Source organism: Aquila chrysaetos, chromosome 11 (genome assembly GCF_900496995.4).
Source record: "Aquila chrysaetos chrysaetos chromosome 11, bAquChr1.4, whole genome shotgun sequence".
NCBI lineage: Eukaryota > Metazoa > Chordata > Aves > Accipitriformes > Accipitridae > Aquila > Aquila chrysaetos.
This window is the reverse complement of record NC_044014.1, coordinates 42933075-42950059: the sequence shown is the minus strand read 5'-3', so window position 1 is coordinate 42950059 and position 16985 is coordinate 42933075. Positions and strand designations below refer to the sequence as shown.

The window sequence follows — 16985 nt, the reverse complement described above, 5'->3', positions numbered from 1 at the left end:
CTGGAGCCCCCCGCGTCACCCCAGCTTGGGGACGGCAACGGGGACAAGCCAGGATGAATGGGAAAGTGCTGCGGGGCCGAGCCCCGGCCGGGGAAGCGGCCGCAGAAAGGGGGATCGGGGTGGGGGGAACGACACCCCCGGGGTGCGGAGGTAGTGCCGGCTCTTGGGCTCCTTCGGTTGCGTTTGGGGTCAGGTGCGGGGTGCGGAGGGGTCCTGGGCCGGGCTCGGGCGGTGCCGCAGGCTCTTCTCCTCCTCCTGGGGAGAGACGGGACATGGGGACACCGGGACGGGGACACAGCGCAGCACCCACGGGCTCCAGGCTGTCACCCGAGTCCATTTAGGGGGGTCTCCATGGCCAGGAGCAGGATCTGCCCCAGGGACACCCCATGAAGAGGATCAGGGCACCCTTGGGAGCCCCCAAACCCAGGGGCACCCCATTTTGGAGGGTGTCCGTGGCCACACACCCCCCCATGAAGGGGTCAGGGCACCCTTGGGAGCCCCCAAACCCAGGGCCACCCCATTTTGGAGGGTATCCATGGCCACATACCCCTCATGAAGGGGTCAGGGCACCCTTGGGAGCCCCCAAACCCAGGGCCACCCCATTTTGGAGGGCGTCCACGGCCAGGGACACTCACAGCCTCCAAAGCGCCGGTGCTGGCCCACTCGGAAGGGGCGAACGCGTCCTCCTCGCCCCGCACTGGCTCCATCCCCTCGTCCTCGTACTCGGTGAGGTAGTCGGACTCTTCTGGGGGGGACAAAAGGGGGCGCAGGGTCAGGCCCCATATCCGGATTTAGCCCCGTATTGTGGACCCCCACCCAACTCACCGTCGGCGTATCCGTCGGACAAGTAGGGCTTGGCGGGCTCGATGCGGGACACGATTTCGGCCAAGTCGGTGAAGCCGGCGCTGGGACACGTGAGCACCTACGGGAGGAAAAGGGGGGGCCCCCGAACAGCCCCCGCCCCATGCATGAGAAGGGTGAGGATGGAAGGGGCAGGAGGAAAGAGGTGAGATGGGTAAGGGGGTGGAAGGGCATCAGGGGACACAGTGAGAGGGACAAAAAGTGACAGGAGATGGACAAAGGGGACAGGATGGACCAAGGAAAGGACAGGAGGATGCCAGTGAGGGACAGGAGATGGATGAGGGTTGAGGAGAACAGGAGATGGACCAAGGAGGGGACAAGGATGTTGGAGGGCAGAGATGGACCAAAGAGACAAGAGGATGGACCAGGGTGGGAGGGACAGGAGAATGGACCAAGGGGACAGGAAGATGATGGGAAGGGACAGGAGATGCACCAAGGTGGCAGGGACAGAAAGATGGACCAAGGGGACAGGAGGATGGCAGCGACCATCAGGAGATGGACCAAGGTTGGACAGAAGATGGACCAGGGTGGGACGACAGGGGATGGACCAAGGCACACGAGGATGGACCAAGGAGGGGACAGGAGGATGGACCAGGGTAGGGGGGACAGAATGATGGACCAAGAGGATGGAAGGATGCTGGGGAGAGACAGGAGATGGAGCAGGGTGGCAGGGTCAGGAGGATGAGCAAGGACGATGACCAAGGAGGATGAAGCAGGGCAGGGAGGGACAGGAAGATGCCAGTGAGGGACAGGAGAACACCAGAACACCAGGGGGACAAGCTGCACCAGGAGGGCTACAAGGACACAGGGGAGACGGAGGGGGCAAGGGACAAGGCAGCGTGCTGCTCCCTGAAGATGGCTCCAGGGCCAGGGGAAAAAAAAAAAAATCCTTAAAATCAGGGTGCCAGGGCCAGGGTGGCCCAACCCAGGATGCCCCAGGGCAGGTCCCCAGGCAGCCACCACCACCCGTGAGCCCCAGTGCCACCCCCTGCTCACGTCCATGCGTTTGCTCTCGTAGAAGTCGGCCGAGCGCCGGTCCTTCACCATCTTCTCGATGATGTCGCCCCGGCTCCAACCATCAAAGACCACCTTGCCGTGCTGGTAGCCCACATCCTGCAGGGACAGCGGCCACAGCACGTCGGTGGCCCGGGCACCCCAAACGATGGCCTGGGGCACCCCAAATGACAGCCTGGGCACCCAACCGATGGGTAGGACATCCCAACTGATGGCCCAGGATACCCCATTGATGGCTGGAGCACCCAACTGATGGCCGGGATATGCCAAACGATGACTGGGACACTCAACCTAGTCAGGACCCCCCAAATGATGGCCAAGGGTACCCCATTGATGGCTGGGGCACCCAACCAATGGCTTGGGCACCCTGACCAATGGCTCAGGCACCCCCAGATGATGGTCCAGTCACTCCGCTAATGGCTGGGGCACCTGAATGGTGGCCTGAGCACCCAACTGATGGCTGGGGCACTCTACCAATGGCCAGGACACCCCCAACCCGTGGACCAGAGCACCCCCAAATGGTGGCTGGGGCACCCAATCAATTGCTGGTTGACCCTACCTGATGGCCAGAAGACCCTCTTAATGGCCTGGACACCCAACCAATGGCAAGGGCACTTCAATCCACATCTGGGGCACCCCATTAGTGGCCAGGGCACCCCAATCAATGGCCAGGACACCCCAATCAATGGTCAGGACACCCCAACTGATGGCTGGAGAACCTCAGCCCATGGCTTGGGGTACCTCACTGATGGCCTGAGGCACTCTAAAAGATGGTCCAAGTCACCCCACCGGCCTCCTCATCCCCCAACTCACATAGATCTCGTCGAACTTGCCAAAATCCATGGTCTTGAAGCGGTCGATGGGGGGGCGGATGTACTCGCAGTACGAGCTGGACTTCACCACCTCCAGCTGCCGCACACACGACACGTAGGCCAGGCGGGACTGGATCTCCGCCATGTCGGGCACCTGCGAGGATGAGGCGCTCAGCACCCTGCCCGCACCATCTCACCAGCATCCCCGCGTCCCGCCAGTCCTCACCTTCACTTTTTCAGCCCAGGGGTTGAGACGTTTCCAGAGAAGCCACCAGCCAGACAGGCTGTCCCCATAGTTGCACAGGTCCGTCTCATCCTGGCTGCCCACGTCGATGGCGATCACCGTCTTGGCACCCATGTTGCGGGCGATGTCGGCTGCGGGGTGGGAAAGGAAGAAGCTGGGTTGGCAGCATTGCGGTTTCCCCCGGTCCGAGCCCGTGGCGAGAGGTGGTGGCACAAGCGGAGCAGGGAAATGGGGTTGAGAGATTGTCCCCGAGCCTGGGCTGGATGGCAAAGCCATGCTGGGGCTCGTGGTGGGACGAGCAGTGTCCCGTGGGTGCCGGAGTTGGGGACAGGAACCCAGCGGCAGGACGTGCCGGTGGGGAGCAGAGCAGCGACGCAACCTGGTGCACGTGCTGGGGCAACAGGAGGGCACAGGCAAGTTGCAGCATCTGTGGTGGGATGCGAAGGAGCGTGGAAATGCCCCAGGAGAACACCCGGTGGTGAGGACACCAGGAGACGATGTGAGGTGGATGGAGACGGCTTGCACATGGAGGAGGATGGAGATGCTCCAGGAGGGTGCCTGGTGCTGAGGACAACAAGAGATGATGATGCAACATGGAGAAAGGTGGTTTGCATGTGAAGGAGGAGGGAGATGCTCCAGGAGGGTGCCTGGTGCTGAGGACACCAAGAGACAACGATGCAGGATAGAAGAAGGTGGCTTGGAAATGAAGGGGCATGAAGATATTGCAGGAGGCCACCCAAGACCAAAGACACCGAAAGATGGTGCAGGATGGAGGAAGGTCACTTGCACGTGAAGGAGGATGGAGATGTCCTGGGAGGGCACGCGGTGCCAAGGACACCGGGAGGTGACACAGAATGGAGGGAGGAGGCTTGCACGTGAAGGAACATGGAGATGTTCTGGGAGGGTACCTGGCATCGAGGACACCAAGAGATGGTTTGAGATGGAGGGAGGTGCCATGCATGTGAAGGAGCATGGAGGGCACCCAGTGTCAAAGACACCAAGAGATAATTTGAGATGACAGGAGGTGACTCACACATGAACAAGGATGGAGATGCCCCAGGAGGTGACCTGGTGCTGAGGAGGAGAAGATGAGGCAGGACGGACAAAGGTGGCTTGCACATGAAGGTGTGCCAGGAAGGCACCCAGTGCCAGGGCCACCAAGGGATGGTATGAGACAGAGTGAGGCGGCTTACCCGTGAAAAAGCATGGAGGGCACCTGGTATCAAAGATACCAAGACCTGGTACAAGACAGACAGAGGTGTCTGGCAGGTGAAGGAGAACAGAGAGGCCCAAGAAGGGCACCTGGAGCTGAGAACATCGAGAGTGGATGATGTAAGATGAACGAAGGTGCGCATGATGAAGCATGAAGATGTCCCAGGAGGACACCCAACGCTGGGGACATCAAAAGATGGTGCAGGGTGGAGGGAGATGGCACCTGTACCTGCAGGAGCACAGAGATGCCTTGGGAGAACACCCAAAGCCGAGGATACCAGGAGAGGATGATGCAGGATGGAGGAAGGTGGTTGGCACCTAAGGAGCATGGAGATGCTCTAGGAGGGTACTAAGGACACCCAGAGGTGATGCAAGACAGAGGGACGTTTTTTTGCACATGAAGAAGGATGAAGATGACCTGGGAAGCCACCTGGTGCTGACAACACCAAGGGACGATGCAAGACTGTGTGACTTTCCTGGCACGTGAAGAAGGATGAAGATGCCCTGAGAGGATGCCCAACACCAAAGACACCAAGAGATGATGCAAGATGAAGGGATGCATCTTGCATGTGAGGAAATCCGAGGATGCCCTGGGAAGCCACCTCATCCTGAGGACACCAAGAGATGATGCAAGATGGATGAATGTTTGGTTTTTTTTTTTGCACGTGAAAGAGGATGAAGACACCCTGCGCGGGACACCCAACAGCGAAGACACCAAGAAGATGCAAACCCAAGCAAGACGTCCCAAATCCAACCTCAACGTCTCCAGCCACTGAGACCCCATCTCGTGGTGGCCGTGCAGCCCCCACCCGACCGCCCGCCGCCCGCCGGGGCCGGACCCGGCGCCGCATTGGCTGCCGCCCCGGTTGGGCGGTGGCGGTGACGGCGTCGAGCTGCTACTTGCCTGGCAGGTTGTTGATGTAACCACCGTCCATCAGTAAGTTGCCGTCCTTGGGGTCGCAGAGTGGCGGTAGGTACCCAGAAAGGGTCATGCTGGCTCGCACGTACCGCCAGAGCGAGCCTGCGCCGGCGGGAACAAACGCAATGAGCACGGCTCGCCTGAGACCCCCCCCCCCAATCTTGGGGGGGCTGCCCCTCGCCCCTGCCCGCGCCCAGGGACATCTGCACCCCACGGGTGCCCAACGGGCACCCACGGGTGGCAGAGGAACCTGTCGCGCGCCCTGACCGGCCATTTACAAAGCCCAGGTGGCTCAACTTGGGATGGGATGTTGTTTTAGGGGGGGTGGGAAGGGGTTTTTTTTCTGGGGTGGGGGGGGGGGGGGGGCGGTGGCCCCGGCGAGCAAGATGCTGACCTGGGACATTGTTAACATAGCAGCCGTCCACGAGCCAGTGGCTGTCCTTGGGGTCGCAGAGCGGAGGCAGGTAGGGGGTATAAGACGCACTGGCTCGGACGTAGCGCCAAAGGCTGCCTGCCGGAGGGAGAGGACATGGTCATGGCCACGGGGGGACGGGACGTGCCCGAGGATGTCGGCACCGCGTCGGTGGGATGTTTGCAGCCCCAAGACCGAGCCGCTGGGATGGGGAAGGATAGCCGGGCGAGATGCTCGCCGGAGGGTTAGGGGTGGTGAGTGGGGATTAGTTGGCGTTAAGAAGCCAGAGGAGCAGGCAGAGCGAGAGCCAGGCTGCCTACGAGCCACCGCGTGCGCCCCGTGGACGGCTCAATGTCCCAGGTGAGCTCCGGCGCCAGGCAAGGAGGAGGGGCAGCCACCGCAACATCCCCATCACCGCAGTGTTCCCACCACCAGGATGTTCCCACCACCGAGATGTTACCACCACCACCACATCATCTCCACCACCACCACATCATCTCCACCACCACCACCTCATCCCCACCACCACCACGGCATCATCCCTACCACCACCACCGCGTCCCCGTGCTCCACATGCCGTGAGCGTGGGTTACTGGGATTAGTGGTGAGCAGATATGTTAGAGGGGACATGCATGCTCGGGGTGTCAGGATGCGGCTCCACGCACCAATTCTGCCCCCAACCCCACCAAGGATGTGGGGCACAGCCAGACCCCCATGGGGACCTGAGTCTGGTGGGGTCACCGACACCAGACGGCTCTGGGAAGCCGCCTGGGCTCACCAGGAGCCCTCCAAGCCCTTTTTTTGCCGTGCCAGGATGCATCCTCCCCTCGGCACGTGGCAGACCTTCCCCCCATGGGGCAGCGGCACCGTTTTGGGGTGCCGGTGAGAAGGGTCCCCCACAAGGGTGGACGTGGTGGCACCGGAGAGTTTCTCCAGTTCCCCGGGGAGCTCTTACCGTCCGTGTGCACCCGCATGGCCGAGGCCGTGATGTCAGTCGTGACGTTGAAGTAGGGCAGCCACAGGTCCTGAGAGGACAAGATGGGGTGGGTGACACCGTGGGGATATTGGTGGGTGGGTGGGGAGCTGGTCAGACCCCCCGCCACGAATGGGTGCAGCCCTGGGGGGGTGTCTGTGCGACGCACCTCGATCTGCTTGTCCTGGAAAACCTTGTTGATGCTGGCGTTGAAGGCTGAGCCCGAAAACATGGAGGTGATGGGGTAGGTGAGGTCCAGGACGGTCTCAAACACCGAATTCATGCACTAGAGGAAGAGGAGGGAGAAGGAGAAGAGGAGGAGGAGGAGGAAGATGAATAAGATGGACAGAAGAAAGAGGAGGAGGAGGAAGAAGAAGGAGGAGGAGAAGGATGAAGAAGGAGAGAAGGAGGAGGAGGAGAAGGATGAGAAAGAAAATGGAAAGAAGAGGAGGAGAAAGAAGCAGCAGCAGAAGAAAAGGAGAGAAGAAGGTAAAAGAGGAGGAGGAAAAAAGAAGGGGAGAGAAGGAGGAAGATGAGGAGACAAGAAGAAGAGGAAGAAGAAAAGGAGGAAGCAGAAGAAGAGGAAGGATAAGAAGAGCAAGAAGAAGAAGAGGAAGCAGAAGAAGAGGAAGCAGAAGAAAAGGAAGGAGAAAAGGGGGAAGGAGATGCTTTAGAAACACCTCAGGCAGGGCTGGCCGTGGGCAGGACAAGCACCGTGCCAGTGTCCTCCCCGAAACAGGGACGGCGAGGGTCAGGGTTTGCTTTCGCTGGGGTGGGGGACATGCCCCAGCACCCACCTTGGCCCACTCGCGCGCCCGCTGCTTGGTGCGGACAGCGCTGCGCTCCTCGGCGTAGAGCGCCCCGATGAAGGCGCCGATGGAGGTGCCGCCCACCATGTCGATGGGGATCCCCGACTCCTCCATCGCCTTGATCACCCCGATGTGGGAGCAACCCCTGGATGGATGGAGAAAATAAAGAGGACGATAGATGAGACCGGGACCCCCACCCCGCTGGGTCCCATCCTGCCACGGTGCGGCACCCACCTGGCTCCGCCGCCCCCCAGGACGAGGGCGATGGTGTTGCCGGTGAGGACCCGTGCCAACCGGGAGAAGTCGCTGTGCCGGTCGGCGCTCTTCTCAAACACCTTCTCGTACATCTCCCGCTGCGGATGGGATGGACAATGGGTGACGACGGCGGCGGTGGACCACCAAGGTCACCCAGGAGGACACACGTACCAGCTTGGTGGGGCTACGGCGGGAGAAGACGCGCCGGGGACACTTGATGTGGAGGTGGCCCGAGCACCAGCTGCGCATGTTGAGCCATTCAACGGTGCGGGAAGGGCTGGGACCATCTTCGCGGTGTAGGAGGACCAACTGCTTCAGCGCGCGCACCGCCGTGTTCTCCAGCATCTGCTCCAGCTGTAGAAGCCATCAGCCACCTGGCGCGGTGTTGTCCCACCACCGCCTACCCCCCTCCTCACCTCTCCCAGCGCCGGCTCTTGGTCGCCCAACCCTACGATGAGGATGCAGTCGGCTTGACGGATGCAGCGCACGGTCCACGGGGTCAGGGTACAGTCGGTTTGGTACAGGACGATGCGGTGGATGTCCTCCTGCTGTGCCAGCCAGCCCGACAGGCGGTACTCCTGGATGCTGCCGAGATGGAGGGGTCAGCCGGCGGCCCGGTGGCGTGTCGCCGATGATGTTCCTCCCAATGGGAGTTACCTGTCCAGCGCTGAGGAGCCGAGACGGGCACGGATAATGTCGCTGGTGAGGAGCAGCGTGGGACCTGGGAGAGGTGGGGACGTGGTCACTACCATGACGTGGTCACCACCGTGCTGTAGAGCTCTGGTCATCACCGTGCCATGGTTGCCACCATGGCCATGGGACTGTGGTCACCGCCACGCTGCGGTCACTGTCACGCCATGGGGCTGTGATCGTCACCATACCATGGTGCCCGCCACACCACAAGACCATGACCACCTCCATGCCGTGGCCACCACCGTGCCGTGGGGCTGCAATCACCACCGCACCAGGTCACTGGCATGGCCCAGGACCATGGTCACCTCCACGCCACAGCCACCACCGTGTCGCAGTCACCGCTCCGTCGGCACTCACCGATGGCGTTGAGCGCGTGCTTGAGTTCCAGCGTGAAGGCAGCCGTGGGCACGTCGTCGCACACAGGCAGCACCGCCACCGTTGACAAGTTGCTGGTGGGGTTGGTGGGCTCTGAGCTGGAAGCCATGCCCAAGCCGGAGCCTGCATGGACAGAGATGATGGGGTGGTGGACACCTTCCGTGCGCTGCTCTGATGATGGCCACCAGCCCTGGCGAGGGCACCCTGTTGTCCTCAATCCCTTTAGGACCTACTTGCAAAGGGCCCACGGAGCTGCTGAAGGTTTCCCAAGATCTTCTGGCTCAGGAGGTGGATGAGGCGGGTGACAACCTGCAGGGACGAGGATGGGGATGGCCATCAGACCTGGCAGGGCTTCCCAAGCTGGAGACTCATTAACATCCCAGACCGGTGTCCCACATGCCTTTTTGGGTGCCACCACCACCACCCCATCCTTGGGGATCTCAGAGGTGGACAACCCTTTAGCACATCAGCCCTTCTCCCCCAACAGCTCCAACCACTTCTTTAATTCCTTAATTTAAGCTAGTTTTAACGAGTGTCACAGCTACCAGCTCGGGAGGGAGACCTGGAGACACGCTCCTTCCACGGGAAGAGGGTGCAGACCCCAGGACGGGGAACTGCAAGTACCTGGGGGTATCTGCGCTTGATGTTGTTCAAGGTGCCTTCAGGCAGCTTGGCCAGCTCCGTGTCCCGGACCGCATGGACCGTGGTGGCACGGGGCTGCCGGGTGAGGGCTTCCACCTGGAGAAGAAGACGTATAGCCAAGAGGTATCGGCCAGACGTATAGGGTGTCCAACCCTTGGCCCCGACACGGCTCTCACCACGCCGATGAGGTCTCCGCGGCCGTACTCCCCGATGAGCTCTTTCTTGCCGCTGCCCTTCTGGATGACGGAGCGGAGGCGCCCGTTGAGCGCGATGTAGGTGCAGTCCGACTTGTCACCCTGCCTGGGGGACACCACCCGTGGCAAGTCAACCCCCTGCCGAGCTGGTCCTCACCAAGTTGAGGTGAGCACCCACCCGTTGGTACCCACCTGTAGAGCGCCCGGCCGGCCTCCACCGCCATCCAGTCAATGGCGAAGTCCATCTGGCGCACGAAGGGTGACATGCGGGCGGCCACGGTGTGGGCGACGCTCAGCACCACGCTGGGCTGCTCCCGCATGATCCTAGGGGTCAACAGCAGTTGGGGGACACGGTGGTGGCCCCAAGAGATGCCACCATAGCGCTCACCCCAGCAATCCACTTTGGCACCAACACTTTGTCCCAAACCTCCTCCACCGGCGCCGGGACTCACTCGTAGAAGTCCGACTTGGAGATCTTGAGGAACGTGCAGTCACGGTTGGCCTTGATGGTGAAGATGAGGGGCTCGCCGGTGAGCACGGCCAGCTGCCCCACCATCTCGCCGGGCTGCGTCAAGAACAGGCAGACGTCCTCCGCCTTGTCGATCATCCGCTGGTACACGTGCAGGCAGCCCCACAGCACGAAATGGAGGCTCACGTCCTGCCGAAATGGCACCCTATCACCGTTGGGGGCCACCTGGGATCCCCAGGCATGAGGGGTCCCACCAGCACCGCTTGGGGTTTCTTCTGCTCCTCTTCAGCGAGTCTTCGCGGGGCAAGAGCAGGAAAGGTGGCACCCCATGGAAATACAGGGTAGCGGGAAGCAAGACGCCACACCAGCTCCCCAAAACCCAGACTCACCTGGTCCCCTTGACGGGCAATGACTGTCCCAGCTTTGGCGTGGTGGAGCAAGACACGGTTGTTGAGGAGGGAAGGGTCCTGAGGGGAAGAACTACGTCACATGAGGTGGTGGGGACCCCCACGAGGAGACGAGGACCACCAGGAGGCCACAGAGACCACCACGAGGAGATGGGAACCCACCACAAAGTGACAGGGACCGCCACGAGGAGACGGGGCACCACCCCCAGGCAATGGAGACCACCATGAAGTGATGGAGATCATCACAGGGAGATGGGGGACCATCCCAAAGAGATGGGGGACCACCCTGAGGCCACAGAGATCACCATGAAGTGATGGGGACCCACCACAAAGTGATGGGGACCCACCATGAAGCAACGGGGACCACTACGAAGCAACGGGGGACCAACACGAAGCGACGAGGGACCAACACGAAGCGACGAGGGACCAACACGAGGCAATTGGGACCACCATGAGGCCACAGGGATCCACCACAAAGCAACACGGGACCAATGTGAAGCGACAAGGACCACCACGAAACCACGGGGGACCACCACGGAGCGATGGGAACCCACCACAACGCAACGGTGGACCGCCACAAAGCCACGATTCCCCCGTGCTGGCACCGTTTCTGCCCTCACCTCCACCTTCATGAGCTTGACCAGCTCCCGCTTGGCAGCCTCAAAGATGGCACTCGTCTGGCGGCCCTGGTAAGGCCCGAAGGGACAGTCCCCGGTTGCCGAATCGTCCTCGCAGTAGTTGTAGTGGTAGACACCAGACGGTTGCTCCTCCACCGTCACCGACTTGCGTTCCTTAGGCTCGTGCGAGACGGACTGCGGGGAGACGGGACAGCTTCGGCACCCATCTTGCAGCCACCCCGGCGGTGCCGGCGGCGAGGATTCGGGTGGACGCGACGTTGCCGGATCCGGCCTTACCCTGGAGAAGGCGGCCAAGGCGCCGGTGCTGTCCTCCTGCAGCGACACCGAGATGCGGCCGCGCTCGTAGGCCATGTCGAAGTCGGAGCGGGGACCTTTCTGGATGCCTGCGATGGGTGAGGGAGGGGACCGGGGGGGGGTCGTCGGTGTCCGAGATGGGGACGCTGGGGGGCGGGGGGAACGCACAAGCACGGGGAGAGGCGGGATGTGCACGAGCGTGGGGGATGCACGAGCCCGGGGGGAGCTACATGACCTCAGGACCCCACCCCCCCCCCAACTCTTCCTCCAGCCACCAACCCACCGGAGATATCCACCGGCATGGAGATGCAACGGCTCAACGGCGGCGGCGGCGCGGCGGTCTCCAGGCCTCCGGCTTTCAGCGGGTCGGCTGCAGGATGAGACCACCCTGAGCACCAGCAGCCGAGCCCCCCCATGGCGGCGGCGGCGGCGGCGGCATGGGGTGGGTCCCGGGACCCCCTTCCCGGCTTTTACCCGGTTCCCTGCCATCATCGGCACTGCTAAGCCCCCGCTTGCCGTGGCGGACGGGGCTGGTGCGGGCGGCGTGGCCGGGTTGGGGGAAGAGCCGTAGCGGTTGCATGTCCTGCAAAGGGGGACATCAGCGGGGCTGGGGGGGGGCGGTCCGGATCCGGCCCAACCGCCCCCGTTTTTGGCATGAACTCACATGGCTGAAGAGCTCGTTCGTCAACCCAAGGTAGTTGTGTAAAGCCAAGAAGGTGACACGCTGCAGGCGCACCATGATGATCTAGAGGGGGACAAGAAGCCGTCAGTGGTCCCCTGCCACCCTAAGGGACGTCCCCGTGGCCCCCCCTGGCTTGGACTCACCTGCACCACCCGCACCAAGCTCTCCGGGTACTTCTCGAAGACGGCAGAGAAGGCTTCAACCGGCAGCCGTAGCACGGTGGAGTCCTCTGCCGCCCGGGCACACACAGTCCGGTATGGTCGCTGGTGGCCCTAGGTGACACGCCGTGGTGTCGGTGGCCTTGCCAGGATGGGGATATCCATCCTGGCAGTGGATTGGGGATGGTGGCAGCTGGGGGCTGGCGAAGCCCACCGGTGGCACTGGGCTTTTGGCTGGTTGGGCTTGGGGATGGCCACGGTTGGGCTGGAGGGGTTTGGGGATGGCTGGTGGGGCTTGGGGATGGCCACGGCTGGGCTTGGGGATGGCCATGGTTGGCTGGAGATGGCCACGGTTGGGCTTGGGGATAGCCATGGTTGGCTGGAGATGGCCATGGTTGGGCTTGGGGATGGCCATGGTTGGCTGGAGATGGCCACGGTTGGGCTTGGGGATGGCCATGGTTGGCTGGAGATGGCCATGGTTGGGCTTGGGGATGGCCATGGTTGGCTGGAGATGGCCACGGTTGGGCTTGGGGGTGGCCATGGTTGGGCTGGAGGGGTTTGGGGACAGCTGGTGGGGCTTGGGGACGGCCATGGTTGGGCTGGAGGGGTTTGGGGACAGATGGTGGGGCTGGGAGATGGCCATGGTTGGGCTTGGGGATGGCCACGGTTGGGCTGGAGGGGTTTGGGGACAGCCAGTGGGGCTTGGTGACAGCCACAGTTAGGCTGGGGGAGGGTTGGGGACATCCATGGTCAGGCTTGGGGACAGCCACAATCAGCCTGGGGGACTTGAGGGCGGCCACGATCAAGCTTAGGGGGTTTGGGGACGGCCGTGATCAGGTTTAGGGGGCTTGGGGACAGCCACGACCGTCCTGGAGGGTTTGGGGGCAGCCACAATCAGGCTTGGGGACAACCACAATCTGTCACGGGAGGGTGTTGGGGACAACCACGGCACCGGTACCGTGATGACATCAAGGATGCTCAGCAGACTGTGCACGCTGTCGCCGGGGAACACCTCCTTCATCACCGTCTCCTTCCCATCCTGCGAAGCGCAGATCTCCTTACTCTTTCCATCCTCATCCCCCAGAGCGTCCCCATTCCCCTACCATGTCCCCGTCCCCCTCGTTGTCCCCGTCCCCGCACCGGTTCGGTGAGGAAGAGCTCCAACTTGCCGTCCTGCAGCACGTAGATGCTGGTGTCGGGCTGTCCGGGACGGAAAACGTAATCACCTTGTTGACACTGCTGGAAAACCATGTGCTTGCAAAGCTCCAGGAACAACGGCTTCTCAAAGTGGCCCAGGACCCTACAGGGACAAGGACGGGGACAGCGGGTGACGCAGAGCTCGCCAGGACCTGTCCTGGTCCTCTGGAGCCAGGCCAGTGGCCAGTTGCCACGGCGATGGGGGATGCAGAGGGGAAGAGCATCCTTCAGCGTAGTGGTCCAGCCTCCCCTTTCCAGGATCGGATCCTGACCCCTAGGGCCAGATCCTGAGCCCTGGAGATAGATCCTGACCCCCCTGGGGCCTGATCCTGACCCCCAGGGATGGATCCTGACTCCATGGGGCCTGATCCTGAGCCCTGGAGATAGATCCTGACCCCCCTGGGGCCTGATCCTGACCCCCAGGGATGGATCCTGACTCCATGGGGCCTGATCCTGAGCCCTGGAGATAGATCCTGACCCCCCTGGGGCATGATCCTGACCCCCAGGGATGGATCCTGACCTCTCCTGGGGCCTGATCCTGATCCCCAGGGATGGATCCTGGCCCCCCTGGGGCCTGATCCTGACCCCCAGGGATGGATCCTGACCCCCCTGGGGCCTGATTCTGACCCCCAGGGATGGATCCTGACCCCCCTGGGGCCTGATCCTGACCCCCCTGGGGCATGATCCTGACCCCCAGAGATGGATCCTGACCCCTCCTGGGGCCTGATCCTGATCCCCAGGGATGGATCCTGACCCCCAGGGATGGATCCTGCCCCACATGTGGCCTGATCCTGACCCCCAGGGATGGATCCTGACTCCATAGGGCCTGATCCTGAGCCCTGGAGATAGATCCTGACCCCCAGGGATGGATCCTGCCCCCCCTGGGGCCCTGATTCTGACCCCCCAGGGCTGGATCCTGCCCCCCCTGTGGCCTGATCCTGACCCCAGGGATGGATCCTGACTCCATAGGGCCTGATCCTGAGCCCTGGGAGATAGATCCTGACCCCCAGGGATGGATCCTGCCCCCCCTGGGGCCTGATTCTGACCCCCCAGGGCTGGATCCTGACTCCCTGGGGTTGGATCCTGACTGCCAGGGATGGATCGTGGCCCTGGGGCCTGATGCTGACCCCTGGAAACAGATCCTGACTCCCCTGGGGCCTGATCCTGATCCCCAGGGATGGATCCTGACCCCCCCCCCGGGGCCTGATCCTGATCCCCAGGGATAGATCCTGAGCCTCACCGGACATTTTTGAGCATGTAGAGAACCTCGGAAGGAAGATGGGAATTGGCCACGTCGAATTCGGTCAAGTCAGCTTCCAGCACCGAGGGGGGAGGCTCCTTCAGCTGCAGCGTGGGCAGCTCCTTCTGGATGCGCAGGAACCTTGGGGACAACGAGGTGACATCGGGGCACGGCCACCACCCCCTCGCCGTCCCCACCTGCCCGGTGGCACCTCACTTTTTGGCGATGTTGAGCATCTTGAGCTTCTTCTTCATCCGGGGCCGCGAGGCGCTGGAAATGGTGGTGTCCACCAAGGAGGAGGTGGACTGGGAGACCTGGGGTTGGGGACACCGAGCCGAGGTGTCACCCGACGGTGACACCGTGAAGTCACCCCAGCTGCCACCCCCGGCGTCACCTTGCGCATGATCTTGCGGCCGTAAAAAAGCATCTTGTCCCGCTTTCGGAAGCGATATTTCGGCGCTCCCTGCGTGGGTATTTCTGAGGAGCGTGACGGGGACGGGTTAATGGGGCGCAGCCCTGCCACCCCCCCCCCCGTCTGTCCCCAAGGCCACCGTCGGTGGCGGTGTCACCCACTCTTAAGGCGCAGCCGGCGGACCAGGACCACGATGGCAACGGCGACGATGACGGCGAAGAGGCCGAGGCCGAGCATCGCTCCCAGCACCTGCGGAGGGAGAGGAGGGGGGTCCCCATGCGGCCCCCCCGGTGTCCCGCAGGGGACGGGGACGAGCGCGGGGAGACGGGGGGGGGGACGCCAATGGCACTGCCACAAATTTGTGTCCCCTGGGGGTGTTCAACAGCGCTGGGGACCTGGACACTGTCCCCTGGGGACAAATTTGTGTCCTTCAGGGGTGCTCAGCAGCATTGGGGACCTGGACACTGTCCCTTGGGGACAAATTTGTGTCCCTCAGGGGTGCTCAGCAGCATTGGGGACCTGGACACTGTCCCTTGGGGACATGGGGACAAGTCTGTGTTCCCTCAGGGGTGCTCAGCAGCATTGGGGACCTGGACACTGTCCCCTGGGGACAAATTTGTGTCCCCTCAGGGGTGCTCAACAGCACTGGGGACCTGGACACTGTTCCCTGGGGACAAATTTGTGTCCCTCAGGGGTGCTCAGCAGCATTGGGGACCTGGACACTGTCCCTTGGGGACAAATTTCTGTCCTTCAGGGGTGCTCAGCAGCATTGGGGACCTGGATGCTGTCCCTTGGGGACAAATTTGTGTCCCCTGGGGGTGCTCAGCAGCACTGGGGACCTGGACACTGTCCCTTGGGGACAAATTTGTGTCCCTCAGGGGTGCTCAGCAGCATTGGGGACCTGGACACTGTCCTTTGGGGACATGGGGACAAGTTGTGTCCCTCAGGGGTGCTCAGCAGCACTGGGGACCTGGACACTGTCCCTTGGGGACAAATTTCTGTCCTTCAGGGGTGCTTAGCAGTGTTGGGGACCTGGACACTGTCCCTTGGGGACAAATTTGTGTCCCTCAGGGGTGCTCAGCAGCATTGGGGACCTGGACACTGTCCCTTGGGGACAAATTTGTGTCCCTCAGGGGTGCTCAGCAGCATTGGGGACCTGGACACTGTCCCTTGGGGACAAATTTGTGTCCCTCAGGGGTGCTCAGCAGCATTGGGGACCTGGACACTGTCCCCTGGGGACAAATTTGTGTCCCCTGGGGGTGCTCAGCAGCACTGGGGACCTGGATGCTGTCCCTTGGGGACACGGGGACAAGTCTGTGTCCCCCGGCGTTGCTCACCGCGCCGGTGGGGAGCTGCTCCTCGGCGAAGAGCTTGGGCAGCACGGAGGTCAGGGACGCATCCTGCGGGGGCAAAGGGACAGCTGAGCCCCCCCCCCCCGCCGGTGACAGCCCCCTCCCAGGGTGGGGACACACAGGAGGTGACTGTCACCCCCCCGCCACGTCCCCCCACGGTGACATTTCCTACCTCCGCCTCCTCCTGCGGCTCCGACTCGCTCTGCCCCATGGCCGCGGCGGGGCTCTGCCCATGCAAAAACCTGCAAAAACCGGGGAAAAATAATTTTAAAAAAAAGAGAGAGCTTTGTGACTACAGGGGACCCGTGACGGCCACCGAGGGACCGGTGACAACAGGGTGACATCGCCGCAGCGGGTAAAAGTCTGCTGGGGGTCGGGTTTGGCCCCCGATTTGCTGCGTGATGGGGTGCAGCGGGGAGTCCCCGGGGTGTCCCCAAGATGTTCGGTGACATCGAGTGACCGAGAGTGTGTGTCCCCCCCCCCTTGGGGACTTTAGTGTCCCGTCCCCCCCTTGGGGACTTTCGTGTCCCCTCCCCGCCAGGGAGAGGAAGCGGTGGCAGGAACCCTCCCGTTGCGACAGCTCTGGTCACCGCGCTGTCACCCGTCGTGTCACCCGTCGCCGATGTCACCCGTCGCCGATGTCACCCGTCGCCGATGTCACCCGTCGCCGATGTCACCCGCCGGCCACGAGGCAACGGTCCCCAAAACGCCGGTGCCACCG

General features: G+C 62.5%; 1 protein-coding gene across 1 annotated transcript; it reads right to left on the bottom strand.

Moving 5' to 3' along the window:
* Positions 1-189: 189 nt before the first annotated feature.
* Positions 190-16707, bottom strand: PNPLA6 (patatin like phospholipase domain containing 6). The gene is made up of 35 exons (XM_041127078.1): positions 16437-16707; positions 16250-16312; positions 15074-15161; positions 14895-14977; positions 14717-14814; positions 14501-14641; positions 13204-13363; positions 13022-13102; positions 12049-12177; positions 11888-11968; positions 11698-11806; positions 11507-11593; positions 11206-11312; positions 10912-11103; positions 10274-10351; positions 9868-10073; positions 9608-9739; positions 9398-9521; positions 9204-9317; positions 8813-8888; positions 8562-8702; positions 8169-8232; positions 7928-8096; positions 7683-7865; positions 7491-7609; positions 7245-7401; positions 6617-6733; positions 6430-6499; positions 5048-5164; positions 2914-3062; positions 2689-2841; positions 1858-1974; positions 826-922; positions 593-745; positions 190-377 (listed from the first exon to the last, which is right to left on the bottom strand). Exons 1-35 carry the CDS (start codon positions 16473-16475, stop codon positions 190-192), a joined length of 4182 nt encoding a protein of 1393 aa, XP_040983012.1. The 5' UTR covers positions 16476-16707.
* Between the last annotated feature and the right edge of the window lie 278 nt (positions 16708-16985).

Bases quoted from the DNA above. Each gene is read 5' to 3' on its own strand.
- PNPLA6 (XM_041127078.1), bottom strand. From the start codon at position 16,475: ATGGGGCAGAGCGAGTCGGAGCCGCAGGAGGAGGCGGAG. The intron at 10,074-10,273 runs GTGAGTCTGGGT...CCATTTCGGCAG, and splicing joins TTGCCCGTCAAGGGGACCAG to GACGTGAGCCTCCATTTCGT. The intron at 9,318-9,397 runs GTGAGAGCCGTG...CTTCTTCTCCAG, and splicing joins GCGGAGACCTCATCGGCGTG to GTGGAAGCCCTCACCCGGCA.